The sequence below is a fragment of the Tachyglossus aculeatus genome, chromosome 2 (assembly GCF_015852505.1).
Source record: "Tachyglossus aculeatus isolate mTacAcu1 chromosome 2, mTacAcu1.pri, whole genome shotgun sequence".
NCBI lineage: Eukaryota > Metazoa > Chordata > Mammalia > Monotremata > Tachyglossidae > Tachyglossus > Tachyglossus aculeatus.
Window position 1 is genome coordinate 85,031,489 of NC_052067.1, and position 13,129 is coordinate 85,044,617.

Consider the following 13,129-nt stretch of genomic DNA (forward strand, 5'->3'; position numbering starts at 1 on the left):
ACAAGTAGAGTAATATGTACAAACATATATTCATTCATTCATTCAGTCGTATTTATTGAGCCCTTACTGTGTGCAGAGCACTGTACTAAGCGCTTGGGAAGTCCAAGTTGGCACCATATAGAGACGGTCCCTACCCAACAGTGGGCTCACAGTCTAGAAGGGGGAGACAGAGAACAAAACCAAACATACTAACAAAATAAAATAAATAGAATATATACAAGTAGAGTAATATGTACAAACATATATTCATTCATTCAGTCAGTCATATTTATTGAGCGCTTACTGTGTGCAGAGCACTGTACTAAGCGCTTGGGAAGTCCAAGTTGGCACCATATGGAGACGGTCCCTACCCAATAGTGGGCTCACAGTCTCGAAGGGGGAGACAGAGAACAAAACCAAACATACTAACAAAATAAAATAAATAGAATATATACAAGTAGAGTAATATGTACAAACATATATTCATTCATTCATTCAGTCGTATTTATTGAGCCCTTACTGTGTGCAGAGCACTGTACTAAGCGCTTGGGAAGTCCAAGTTGGCAACATATAGAGACGGTCCCTACCCAACAGTGGGCTCACAGTCTCGAAGGGGGAGACAGAGAACAAAACAAAACATGCTAACAAAATAAAATAAATAGAATATATACAAGTAGAGTAATATGTACAAACATATTCATTCATTCATTCAGTCATATTTATTGAGCACTTACTGTGTGCAGAGCACTGGACTAAGCGCTTGGGAAGTCCAAGTTGGCACCATATAGAGACGGTCCCTACCCAACAGTGGGCTCACAGTCTAGAAGGGGGAGACAGAGAACAAAACCAAGCATACTAACAAAATAAAATAAATAGAATATATACAAGTAGAGTAATATGTACAAACATATTCATTCATTCAATCGTATTTATTGAGCGCTTACTGTGTGCAGAGCACTGTACTAAGCGCTTGGGAAGTCCAAGTTGGCAACATATAGAGAGGGTCCCCACCCAACAGTGGGCTCACAGTCTAGAAGGGGGAGACAGAGAACAGAACAAAACATACTAACAAAATAAAATAAATAGAATATGTACAAGTAAGATAGAGTAATAATAATAATAATATATGATATTATAGAGTAACAATATTAGAGTAATTAAGAGTAATAATAACCAAAGCAGCAATGTTCTTACTCTGCAACGCCTACCCCCTTGAAACCCTTTTCAAACCTAACTGAGAAGCAGCATGGCCTAATGGATAGAGCATGGGCCTGGAAGTTAGGTGGACCTGGGTTCTAATCCCGGCTCTGCCACTTATCTGCTGTGTGAACTTGGACAAGTTACCTCAGTTACCTTATCTGTAAAATGGGGATTAAGAGTGTGAGTCCCATGTCGGACAGGGACTGTGTCCAACTTAATTTGCATGTATCCACCCAGCACTTAGTACAGTGTCTGGAACATAGTAAATGCTTAACAAATACCATTATTATCATTATTATTATTATTATTATTAGAGCACGGGTCTGAGAGTTAGGAGGACTTAGGTTCTTATCCCGGCTCTGCCACTTGTCTACTGCTGTATGACCTTGGGCAAGTCACTTAATAATATTGATGATGGTATTTGTGACGCACTCACTTCGTACCAGGCACTGTACTAAGAGCTGAACTTCTTTGGGCCTCAGTTACCTCATCTGTGAAATGGGGATTAAGACTGTGAGCCCCATGTGGGACATGGACTGTGTCCAACCTGATTAGCTTGAATCTACCTACCCCAGTGCCTGCCACATAATATGTGTTTAACAAATACCATAAAAAAGCTGTTCATAATCAGCTTGGAGGTGGAACAGGACAATAAAATAATGTGGCTTAAACTGGATTTTCTTGGAGGAGGTCACCAAATAGCAGAATTGCTGCCCTTAAAGACACTTTGCTTGTTGAACTGTCCTAAAAGGAGCTCATAGTTTGTGAGAATAAATAGCAACAGACCAAATTTAAAAATTGAGCAAGCCAATTCAATCTTACATTACACCTTCACTCCTACCACAGAAGCTCTTGCTTCCGTTTTGTTCCTGTCCCAGACCAGGGACAAAAGCTGCTGCCACATGCTCTCAGCATCATTGCAACAACTTTGTCATCCACGCATCCCCGGGAACCATCTCAGGTTCTCCTCTGTACCACCGAAGAGCTTCCATCCCACCCTGCCTTCTACTACCCTGGTGGGAAAGAGAAAAACACCCTCAGCATGAGGCCTCCCCAAAACCCCTGAAAGTCTGTAGTGACTGAAGTGGTTGCAGTGGTTGTGGATGTCCCCCGACCTGTGAGCTCCAGGGAGCCTGAAATCCTGCTCTTCTCCCTACCAATTTTGTGTTTATTTTGTACATTTGTGTTGTGTTTTATTGTTTCTTCATTCCTGATTTGTCTATCTCCAGTCCCTTATATTGTTAGAGTGTGAGCCCACCCCCCACCATGTCTAATTCCCATCTGTATATTCTCTCCCAGCACTTAGTACGGTGCTCTAGAAACTGAAAATGCTGCAGCCTAGCCATATGGCGAAGGGACATGGTTGGTAGTCAGAAGGACCTGAGTTCTAATCTCAGTTCTGGTACTTGTCTGCTGTGTGGCCTTTGGCAAGTCACTTGACTTCACTGGGACTCAATCACCTCATCTGCAAAATGGAGATTGACTGTGAGCCCTATGTGGGACAAGGACTGTGTCCAACATGATTAGTTTGTATCTACTCCAGCTCTTAGAACATTGCTTGACACATAGTAAGTGCTTAACAAACACAATTATTATTGTTATTATTATAATACATGCCATTACTACTACCACTACTACTATTAACCCAAAACAGTAGTTGGTTAAGGAGAGACATCAGTGTCCTCCCTGCTCCAGGCCTCAGTGCTTGGTTACAAAATACTATGTTCCCAGTCTGACAGCACCAGAGAGGAGCTTAGGACTCTTAAATTCAAGTCATGGCACCTGAGAGCATTAACAACATTCCCCTTCATGCAAAATGGTGACCTTTCTTACATCTGGGACCAGTTGCAATGAAAGACTGTTGACCTCTCTTTTTATCCACAAATTTTCATCTGCTCATGCCTCCAGTACATCTCTAGCAGGATGCCCCGCTGCTTCACTTCATGCTGCTGCCTGGATCATCTTTGTGCAGAAACGCTCTGGGCATGTTACTCCCCCCCTCAAAAATCTCCAGTGGCTGCCAGTCAACCTGCACATCAAGCAAAAACTCCTCACCCTCGGCTTCAAAGCTCTCCATCACCTCGCCCCCTCCTACCTCACCTCCCTTCTCTCCTTCTACAGCCCAGCCCACACACTCCACTCCTCTGCTGCTAACCTCCTTACTGTGCCTCGTTCTCACCTGTCCTGCTGTTAACCCCCGGCCCACGTCCTCCCCCTGGCCTGGAATACCCTCCCTCCGCACATCTGCCAAGCTAGCTCTCTTCCTCCCTTCAAAGCCCTACTGAGAGCTCACTTCCTCCAGGACGCCTTCCCAGACTGAGCCCCCTTTTTCCTCTCCTCCACTCCATCCCCCCTGCCCTATCTCCTTCCCCTCCCCACAGCACCTGTATATATGTTTGTACAGATTTATTACTCTATTTATTTTACTTGTACATATTTATTATTCTATTTATTTTGTTAATGATGTGCATCTAGCTTTATTTTTATTTATTTTGATGACTTGACACCCATCCACATGTTTTATTTTGTTGTCTGTCTCCCCCTTCTAGAGTGTGAGCCCGCTGTTGGGTAGGGACCGTCTCTATATGTTGCCAACTTGTACTTCCCAAGTGCTTGGTACAGTGCTCTGCACACAATAAGCACTCAATAAATATGATTGAATGAATGAATGAATGCCCCACTAGCACCTCAAGCTCAACATGTCTAAAACAGAATTCCCCATCTTCTCTCTCGAATCCTTTCCTCCATCTAATTTTTCAATCAATCAATCAATCAATCATATTTATTGAGCACTTTGTGCAGAGCACTGTACTAAGCGCTTGGGAAGTACAAGTTGGCAACATATAGAGACAGTCCCTACCCAACAGTGGGCTCACAGTCTAAAAGGGGGAGACAGAGAACAAAACCAAACATACTAACAAAATAAAATAAATAGAATAGATATGTACAAGCAAAATAAATAAATAGAGTCATAAATATGTACAAACATATATACATATATACAGGTGCCGTGGGGAAGGGAAGGGGGTAAGATGAGGGGGATGGAGAGGGGGACGAGGGGGAGAGGAAGGAGGGGGCTCAGTCTGGGAAGGCCTCCTGGAGGAGGTGAGCTCTCAGCAGGGCCTTGAAGGGAGGAAGAGAGCTAGCTTGGCGGATGGGCAGAGGGAGGGCTTTCCAGGCCCGGGGGATGACGTGGGCCGGGGGTCGATGGCGGGACAGGCGAGAACGAGGTACGGTGAGGAGATTAGCGGCGGAGGAGCGGAGGGTACGGGCTGGGCTGGAGAAGGAGAGAAGGGAGGTGAGGTAAGAGGGAGCGAGGTGATGGACAGCCTTGAAGCCCAGGGTGAGGAGTTTCTGCCTGATGCGCAGATTGATTGGTAGCCACTGGAGATTTTTGAGGAGGGGAGTAACATGTCCAGAGCATTTCTGGACAAAGACAATCCGGGCAGCAGCATGAAGTATGGATTGAATTGGGGAGAGACACGAGGATGGGAGATCAGAGAGAAGGCTGATGCAGTAGTCCAGACGGGATAGGATGAGAGCTTGAACGAGCAGGGTAGCGGTATGGATGGAGAGGAAAGGGAGGATCTTGGCAATGTTGCGGAGCTGAGACCGGCAGGTTTTGGTGACGGTTTGGATGTGAGGGGTGAACGAGAGAGCGGAGTCGAGGATGACACCAAGGTTGCGGGCTTATGAGATGGGAAGGATGGTAGTGCCGTCAACAGAGATGGGAAAGTCAGGGAGAGGGCAGGGTTTGGGAAGGAAGACAAAGGGTTCAGTCTTGGACATGTTGAGTTTTAGGTGGCGGGCAGACATCCAGATGGAGATGTCCTGAAGGCAGGAGGAGATGCGAGCCTGGAGAGAGGGGGAGAGAGCAGGGGCAGAGATGTAGATCTGGGTGTCATCAGCGTAGAGATGATAGTTGAAGCCGTGGGTGCGAATGAGGTCACCAAGGGAGTGCCTATAGATCGAGAACAGAAGGGGACCAAGCACTGAACCTTGGGGAACCCTCACAGTAAGGGGATGGGAGGGGGAGGAGGAGCCTGCAAAAGAGACTGAGAATGAACGACGGAGAAAAAAGAGGAGAACCAGGAGAGGACAGAGTCTGTGAAGACAAGGTCAGATAGCGTGTTGAGGAGAAGGGGGTGGTCCACAGTGTCGAAGGCAGCTGAGAGGTTGAGGAGGATTAGGATGGAGTATGAGCCATTGGATTTGGCAAGCAGGAGGTCATTGGTGACCTTTGAGAGGGCAGTTTCCATGGAATGTAGGGGACGGAAGCCAGACCTATTTCCATCACAGTTTTCAACACCACCACCTCCCCATGTCTCGAAGTCCTGTAAATGTGGCATTATCTCCTACTATTAGCTCTCTTTCTGTCTCCATCTTCAGTCTATCACAAAATCCCACAGGTCCTCCCTCCACAACATTTCTAGAATTAGTTCCTTCCTCTAAACTGCCACCGTGCCAGTTCAGATATTTGTGATATCACGGCTCGACTACCGCATCAGCCTCCTCGCTACCTCCTGCCTCCAGTGTCACTTGAGGCAGTCCATACTTCAATAACTGCCGTCCATTTTATTTTTCTAAAATGCCCTCCTGGATATATTTCCTCACCCCTCAAAAAACTACAGTGGTTATTCATTCCTATCTACATCAAAAAGAGACTCCTGACAGGTGGCTTTAAAACTCCCATCAGTGCTTTCCCTCCTACTTATCGCTTTGCTCTCCCTACACATCACTTCACAAACTTGGTTCCTCAATTCAATTTACTGTGCCTTGTTCTCCTATCCCCCCTAGCCAACATTTTGCTCCAGCTGTCCCTTCTGCTTGGATGTCTCTTCCCCTTCATATCCGACTGCTTTACCTATTTTCAAATCACATCTTCTCCAGGAATCCTTCCCTGATTCATCTTATATCCCTCACTCCACTGCCACTTTTGCATTGTCTAAACTCTGTAAGCTGCCTTCTAGATCGAAAGTTCCTTGTGGGCAGGGATTATGTTTACCTGCTTGTATTATACTCTTCCTAAGCACTTAGTACAATGCTCTGCACATAGTAGGCACTCAATGAACACCATTGATTGCAGCGTGGCTCAGTGGAAAGAGCACAGGCTTTGGAGTCAGAGGTCATGGGTTCAAATCCCAGCTCCGCCAATTGCCAGCTGTGTGACTTTAGGCAAGTCACTTAACTTCTCTGTACCTCAGTTACCTCATCTGGAAAATGGGGATTAAGACTGTGAGCCCCCCATGGGACAACCTGATCACCTTGTAACCTCCCCAGCACTTAGAACAGTTCTTTGCACATAGTAAGTGCTTAATAAATGCCATCACCATTATTATTATTATTATTATTTGAAACTCATATCTCCACCCCCAATGGCACAAATGCACATATCTTTACACTGCTTCCTGCTATCTGTAATTTGTTTTAGTGTTTGTCTCCCCTGATAGATTGTAAACTTGTTGAAGGCAGGTATCACATCTGGTCTATTGTACTTTTGCAAATGCTTAGAGCAGTGCTCTGCACACAGTAGGCATTCAACTAACAGCACTGATTGACTGAACTCCAGTGTAAGCACTTTAGGTTGTAGTGATCAGATCCTTAGCAACGGGCATTATATTTAGAAGCATTTCCACTAAAACGTAAAAGCAGTTCTGCATTAAGTATAACTTGAACCCCTGGCATGCAACACTTCGTGCCATACTGTAAGGGGGAATTTCTGGCTCTTCCTATTGTACACACAACCATGAGAGCACTCTCAGACTGTCAGTAGGCAAACTTCAGTCAGTTGGGGTAATTGTTCTCATGGAGACCTGGTCCAAAATGCCAGCAGAGTTCTGTGCTAGGTTTTCCCTTTCCTCTCCAGGTGCCTGCAATGGTCCTTCCCTGACCAGTCCTTGGAGGCATTGTGGCATAGTGGAAGGAACCCCGCGTTGTAGTCCTAGCTCCATTACTAGCCTACTGTGTCATCTCCAAGTCACTTAGCCCCTTTGTTCCTCAGTTGCATTGTTTCCTCAAAAGCTCTTAATACACAGTAAGCGCTTAATAGGTACGATTGATTCCCTCATCTGTAAAACGTGATAAAGTACCTGTTCCCTTTCCCTCTTAGCTCACGATCTCCATGTGGGACGGAAAGGATCTGAGCTGATTATCGTGTATCAACTCCAGCACTTAACATGAAACTGGCAATTAATTTGTTAAATGCTATGTATCAGGCACTGTTCTAAGCCCTGGGGTACATATAATTTATCAGGCTGGACACAGTCCCTGTCACACATGGGGCTCACAGTTTAAACGGAGGAGGATTTAATCATCATTTTACAGATGAGCTAACAGGCAGAGAAATTATGTGACTTGCCCAAGATCACACAGTAGACAATTGGCAGAGTGGCGATTAGAACCTAAGCCCTCTCACTCCCAGCCCTGTGCTCTTTGAAGATAATACCTCAAAACATCTGTGGCAATTGATTGGGATCACTGTTTGCCCCTTTTTACTTGTCAATATCAATTCTTGCCTGTTCCTCCTCATTTCTGTTTCCTAGTGTGTATCAGGTGTAGTTTTTTCTTCACTGAATGGTGAAGTTTTAGGGTGCTGTTTTTATTTTATTTTTAGGAAGAAGCTTTGTCTAACGGTTGCATTTATGCCTCCTGTCTTTCCAGTGAAAATGGGTTTGAAGAAGGATTAAGCACTCTGGGACTTGTTTCCGGGCTTTTTGGTGCAATGTGGTCTCTTGGGTAAGTATGCGGTGTCAAGTGCCTAAACAGTGTAAAATTGGTTTCTTAGCTTGAGAGGACACAGCCATGGCCTGGGTCAGGAGTCCAAACTCACAACATACTGCTGCCAAACCCTGACATTTGGATTCTCAGTTTTTTTGAGGCAGGGGAATCTGACAAGTGTCAGCTGTTGATGGCACTACAAAGCTGGCCCTGGGGAGATATGAGTTTTGATCTTTCCTTCAGTTCACTGGTCCTGTTACTTTTACACAAGTCATTAAACCAACCTGTATATAGTAAAAAAAAGAAAAGGAAGAAAAAGAAGAATGGCCACCCCCCTGTGATGAATCAGACAGAAGTCAATGTCAAAGGCCTAGAGAAGAATGTTCCAAAGCTTTTATTTTATTTTATTTGGCTGGGCCTAAGTTCTCAAAGAGTCTTGGCCCCATGAACCCATGCTGATTTTCTCCGACTTTGTTTACCACCTGTGACACAGAGAAAATAGCGGAGCAACTCTTCCTTTTTACAAGGGGATTTTAAAATATTGTTTTCTTCAATTTTGAAGCCTCCTGAACTTATTGTGAGAGAGACAGGAGGGAGAATTTTAATGGAACTTGGTACCACCTTTGGCAAGAAGCAGGATATTTTGAAACAATTAAAATGTGCACCTTAATCCACTTGGGTCTTGAGAGGAGGGGAAGAGGGAGAGAGAGAGAAAGAAAGAGACAGAAAGAAATGTGGAATTCTTTGTCTTGGAGTATCTGCTTTTCAGAGTTGTGAGAATTTGTGCCAAATCAAATTTGGAAGAAGAACAGACTTTTACTATAGTAATTTCTTCCTTCCCTTCCTTCCTCGTATACTAGTGGTTTTATAGGACCAACGCTCGGTGGATTCTTCTTTGAGAAATATGGCTTTGAATGGGCAGCAGCCATCCAAGGTCTCTGGGCTCTGGCAAGCGTAAGTACACAGGCATAGCTTTTATTTAGATTTTGTGCTTCCATAATTCAGGATTTTCATTTCCAATGAACCCTGACATTAAGGAAAATTCACACTATAGTATATGTGAACATAGGGAGATGTAGCATGGTGTAGTGGATAGAACACGGACTTGGGAGTCAGAAGGTCATGGGTTCTAATTCCACCTCTGCCACTTGTTTGCTGTGTGACCTTGGGCAAGTCATTTCACTTCTTGGTGGCTCAGTTACCTCATCTGTAAAATGGGGATTGAGGCTGTGAGCCCTACATGGGCCAGGGACTGTTGTGTCCAACCCGTTTTACTTGTATCCACCTCAGCACTTAGTACAGTCCCTGGCACAAAGTAAGCACTTAACAAATGTTGTAGTTATCATTATGTGTCTTGACTTGTACCTCACGAATGCACACAAACATTTCTTCTTACAGTGTGTCCCATCCAGATCAAGGCACGTCGTCAGAAGAACGTTCCCTTATTTTCTAACAGAGTTTTATATGCATCTGTGGCAAAAATGCACATTTGTGGGGAATGTATTTTTGAGGACTTTCTACCCTGTGAAACCCTGGGTAACTGATAACTTTTTCCTTAAAGGGCCTGGTGATGGGACTCTTTTATATCTTGGAACATTTCCAGAGAAGAAAAAGGTACTTCCAGATATTCCTTTATTATTTTTTTCTAGGAAGCAGTGAGGCCTAGTGAATAGAGCACAGGTCTGGGAGACAGAAGAGCCTGGGTTCTGATCCCAGCTCCACCATTTGTCTTCTATGTGACCTTGGGGAAATCACTTAACTTCCCTGTGCCTCAGTTACTTTGTCTGTAAAATGAGGATTTATCAATCAGTTCCATTTATTGAGCGCTTACTATGTGCAAAGCACTGTACTAAGTGCTTAGGAGAGTACAATACACAGAATTAGCAGAAACCTTCCCTGCCCATAACGGGTTTACGGACTAAAGGGGAAGACAGACGTTAATATGAATAAGTCATTTAAAACATATCATTAAAGATATGTATGTATGTGCTGTGGTGCTGGAAATGGGAAGAATACCAAATGTACATAGGTCACAGATTGAGGTGCATAGGTGAGATTGAAGGGCGACCAAGCCAGGGAAAAGAGGGCTTAAATGGGGAAGGCCTTTCTGGTGATGGGACTTTTTTATATCTTGGAACATTTCCATCACCATCTCCTCCTTAATTGGAGAAGATGTGATCTTAGTAATGCTTTGAAGGTGGGGAGAGTGGTGGTCTGGTATATATGGAAGGGGAGGGAGCTCCAGGCTAGGGGGAGGATGTGGGAAAGGGGTTGGCAGTGAGGTAGATAAGATTGGGGCACAGTGAGTAAGCTGAGGCTGGAAGAGCAGAGTGTGCAGTCTGGGCTGTATTAGGAGGTTAGTGAGGTGAGGTAGGGTGGGGCAAACTGCGCAGCTTTAAAGCCAAAGATAAGGAGTTTCTGTTTGTTTTGGAGGTGTATGGGCAACCATTGGAGGTTGTTGAGGAGTGGAGAGACATGAACTGAGCATTTTTATTGATAAATGATTCATGCAGCAGAGTGAAGTATGGATTGGAGTGAGGAAAGACAGAAAGCCGGGAGGTCAGCGAGGAGGCAGGTGCAGTAGTCACGGCATGATAGGGTGACTGCTTGGACCAACATGGTAGCAGTTTGGATGGAGAGGAAAGGGTGGATTTTAGCACTGTTCTGAAGGTGGAGCGGACAGGATTTGGTGACAGTTTGAATCTGTGGATGGGATGAGCGACATGAGTTGAGGCATCGCCAAGGTTATGGGATTGTGAGGTAGGGAGGATAGTGGTGTCATCTACAGTGATGGGAAAGACACAGAGAAGACAGGGTTTGGGTGCAAAGATAAGGAGTTCTGTTCTGGACATGTTTAATTTGAGGTGTCATGGGGACATCCAAGACTGGGACATTAAGACTGTGAGGCCCATGTCGGGCAGGAGTGTGTACAACCTGATTTGCTTGTATCCACCCCACCTCTTAGTATAATGTCTGGCACATTGTAAGCACTTAACAAATACTATTATTATTATTATTATTATTATTAGCAGCACACATACAACTCTGTGAAACCCTAAGCCAGAATCTGTGACAGAAACTTTCAGGCCACAGTTTGGGGTGTCGTTAATCCCTATATGTTTTGTTTTTGCATTCCAGTAAATCTGGATTACAAATGGTTCCCAGCACAGAGGAAGAGCAAGCTTATCTTTTGCCTGGTGAAATGTAGCCAAAAATATTCTGCATTAATATAGTGCACTGAAGATCTCATCCGGAGGCTGCTGTCCCAGGCGGCTTTGGAAATCTTTCCCGAACACGCGCTCCATTGAGACTCACTCCTAGTACTCGGGGAATCCTTTAACACTAAGTGTCTTCCAGATCTTCCTGCATTTGGTTAAATTTGCAAATTCTGGGAATCTGCCCTGTCTCCTGCTCTGGATGTACAGATGTGGGAAGAAATGATCTATATGCCACAATGTCAAGCATGCACTGTTGCTGTTTGAAATGAATGTCAAAATGTCCAGCCCCGAGTTTGAAGGTATTGTTGGTCAGGTTTGGCATCTTGCTACTTTGATGCACTGATTCTGGGAATAGTTTTTCAGGGGGTGAGGGTGGGAAAGGGATGTTGTGTCAAATCAGAATACTTCAGATAATATGACGTTAACTTAATAATGAAAAAAACGAATGTTATAACCAGTTGAATAAAAACAAAAGACACTTCTTTCTCACAGAGTTCTGCTAATCTTGTTTTATTCCAGAGGTCTCCCTGGGGAAGAACTGAGCTGTGATAGAAAGTCATTAGGCTTTTTCACCATCGTGGCTTTTTTCTCTTCCTAATTCAGATCCTAGGGACTAGTCAGGAAGGCCAAACCCCTTCATGTTGTGTAGTAACAGGGTCACTTCCTGAGCCTCATCTCATGTGGCCCACCTTGAAAGGAACCTGTCATCTTGAACACCCTGGTGTGTGTCTCCCCCTCCTTCCCCTCTCCATCCCCCATGCCTTACCTCCTTCCCTTCCCCACAGAACCTGTATATATGTGTATATGTTTGTATGTATTTATTACTCTATTTATTTATTTATTTTACTTGTACATATCTATTCTATTTATTTTATTTTGTTAATATGTTTTGTTTTGTTCTCTGTCTCCCCCTTCTAGACTGTGAGCCCACTGTTGGGTAGGGACCGTCTCTATACGTTGCCAACTTGTACTTCCCAAGCACTTAGTACAGTGCTCTGCACACAGTAAGCGCTCAATAAATATGATTGATTGATTGATTGATTGTCTCCAGTTATGGAAGGTGGAGTGAATGTGCACTCAAGAAGAACTTAAAGAGGCTGTGTGGTTCAGTGTGAAGGGAGCAGATTTGTTACACTTTGTCTATGTTTTATACCGGGTGGTCTGGGATTCTGGGTGTCATCTTTCTGTCCAGACACTTCATTCATTCATTCAGTCGTATTTATTGAGTGCTTACCGTAGGCAGAGCACTATACTAAGTGCTTGGAAGAGTACAATATAGCAATAAACAGGCACATTCCCTGCCCACAACGAGCTTACTGTGTAGAGGATGAGCACTTGCCAGAACTGGCCCATTCTCTGGCCGGTTTGTCTGGGAAATCCTCTTTGGTGGCACTGTTTCGAAAGAGACTGTTTCCCAGGAGATTGGTACTTTTAATAATAATAATAACGACATTTATTAAGCGCTTACTATGTGCAAAGCACTGTTCTAAGCCCTGGGGAGGTTACAAGGTGATCAGGTTGTCCCACATGGGGCTCACAGTCTTAATCCCCATTTTACAGATGAGGGAGCTGAGGCACAGAGAAGTTAAGTGACTTGTCCAAAGTCACACAGCTGACAATTGACAGAGCCGGGATTTAAACCATGACCTCCGACTCCAAAGCCCGTGATCTTTCCACTGAGCCACGCTGCTTCTCTACATCTCTTCTTTTACATCATTCAATCAAAATGTCCCATTCCTGAGCGGAGGTGGGCTTAGAGGCATGCCTTCTTCCCAGCAGTCCCCGGAGGGAGGGAGAGAGGGGGGAGAAAGCCAGTGGCCTGTCAAAGGAGAAGGTCTAAAACATCTCTTCCTTTCTGCACATTGGCCCTTGGCACTGAACACCCCCAGCCTGCCTCTCTGGTACCTTGGTCAGCCCATTTCTGGCCAGACAGTCACCTGGCCAGCATGAGGGATTGAGGAATTCCCATGGTGGCAGGAGCAGGATTCTCCCTGTACCACCACCCCCTGCCACAC

The 13,129-nt window shown here is 44.7% G+C and overlaps 1 protein-coding gene across 2 annotated transcripts in view; it reads left to right on the plus strand.

Annotated features, from left to right (window-relative positions):
* SLC18B1 (solute carrier family 18 member B1) overlaps positions 1-11,587 on the plus strand; it is a 47,348-nt gene extending 35,761 nt beyond the window's left edge. Inside the window, exons 11-14 of one of the 2 annotated variants that reach the window (XM_038769590.1) lie at positions 7,840-7,914; positions 8,757-8,850; positions 9,458-9,510; positions 11,035-11,587. In XM_038769590.1, coding sequence (XP_038625518.1) covers positions 7,840-7,914; positions 8,757-8,850; positions 9,458-9,510; positions 11,035-11,104 — 292 coding nt within the window. In that variant the 3' untranslated portion in view covers positions 11,105-11,587. The remainder of the gene's footprint in view (positions 1-7,839; positions 7,915-8,756; positions 8,851-9,457; positions 9,511-11,034) is intronic. The other variant, XM_038769599.1, reaches the window with a different exon arrangement.
* The last annotated feature ends 1,542 nt before the right edge of the window (positions 11,588-13,129 follow it).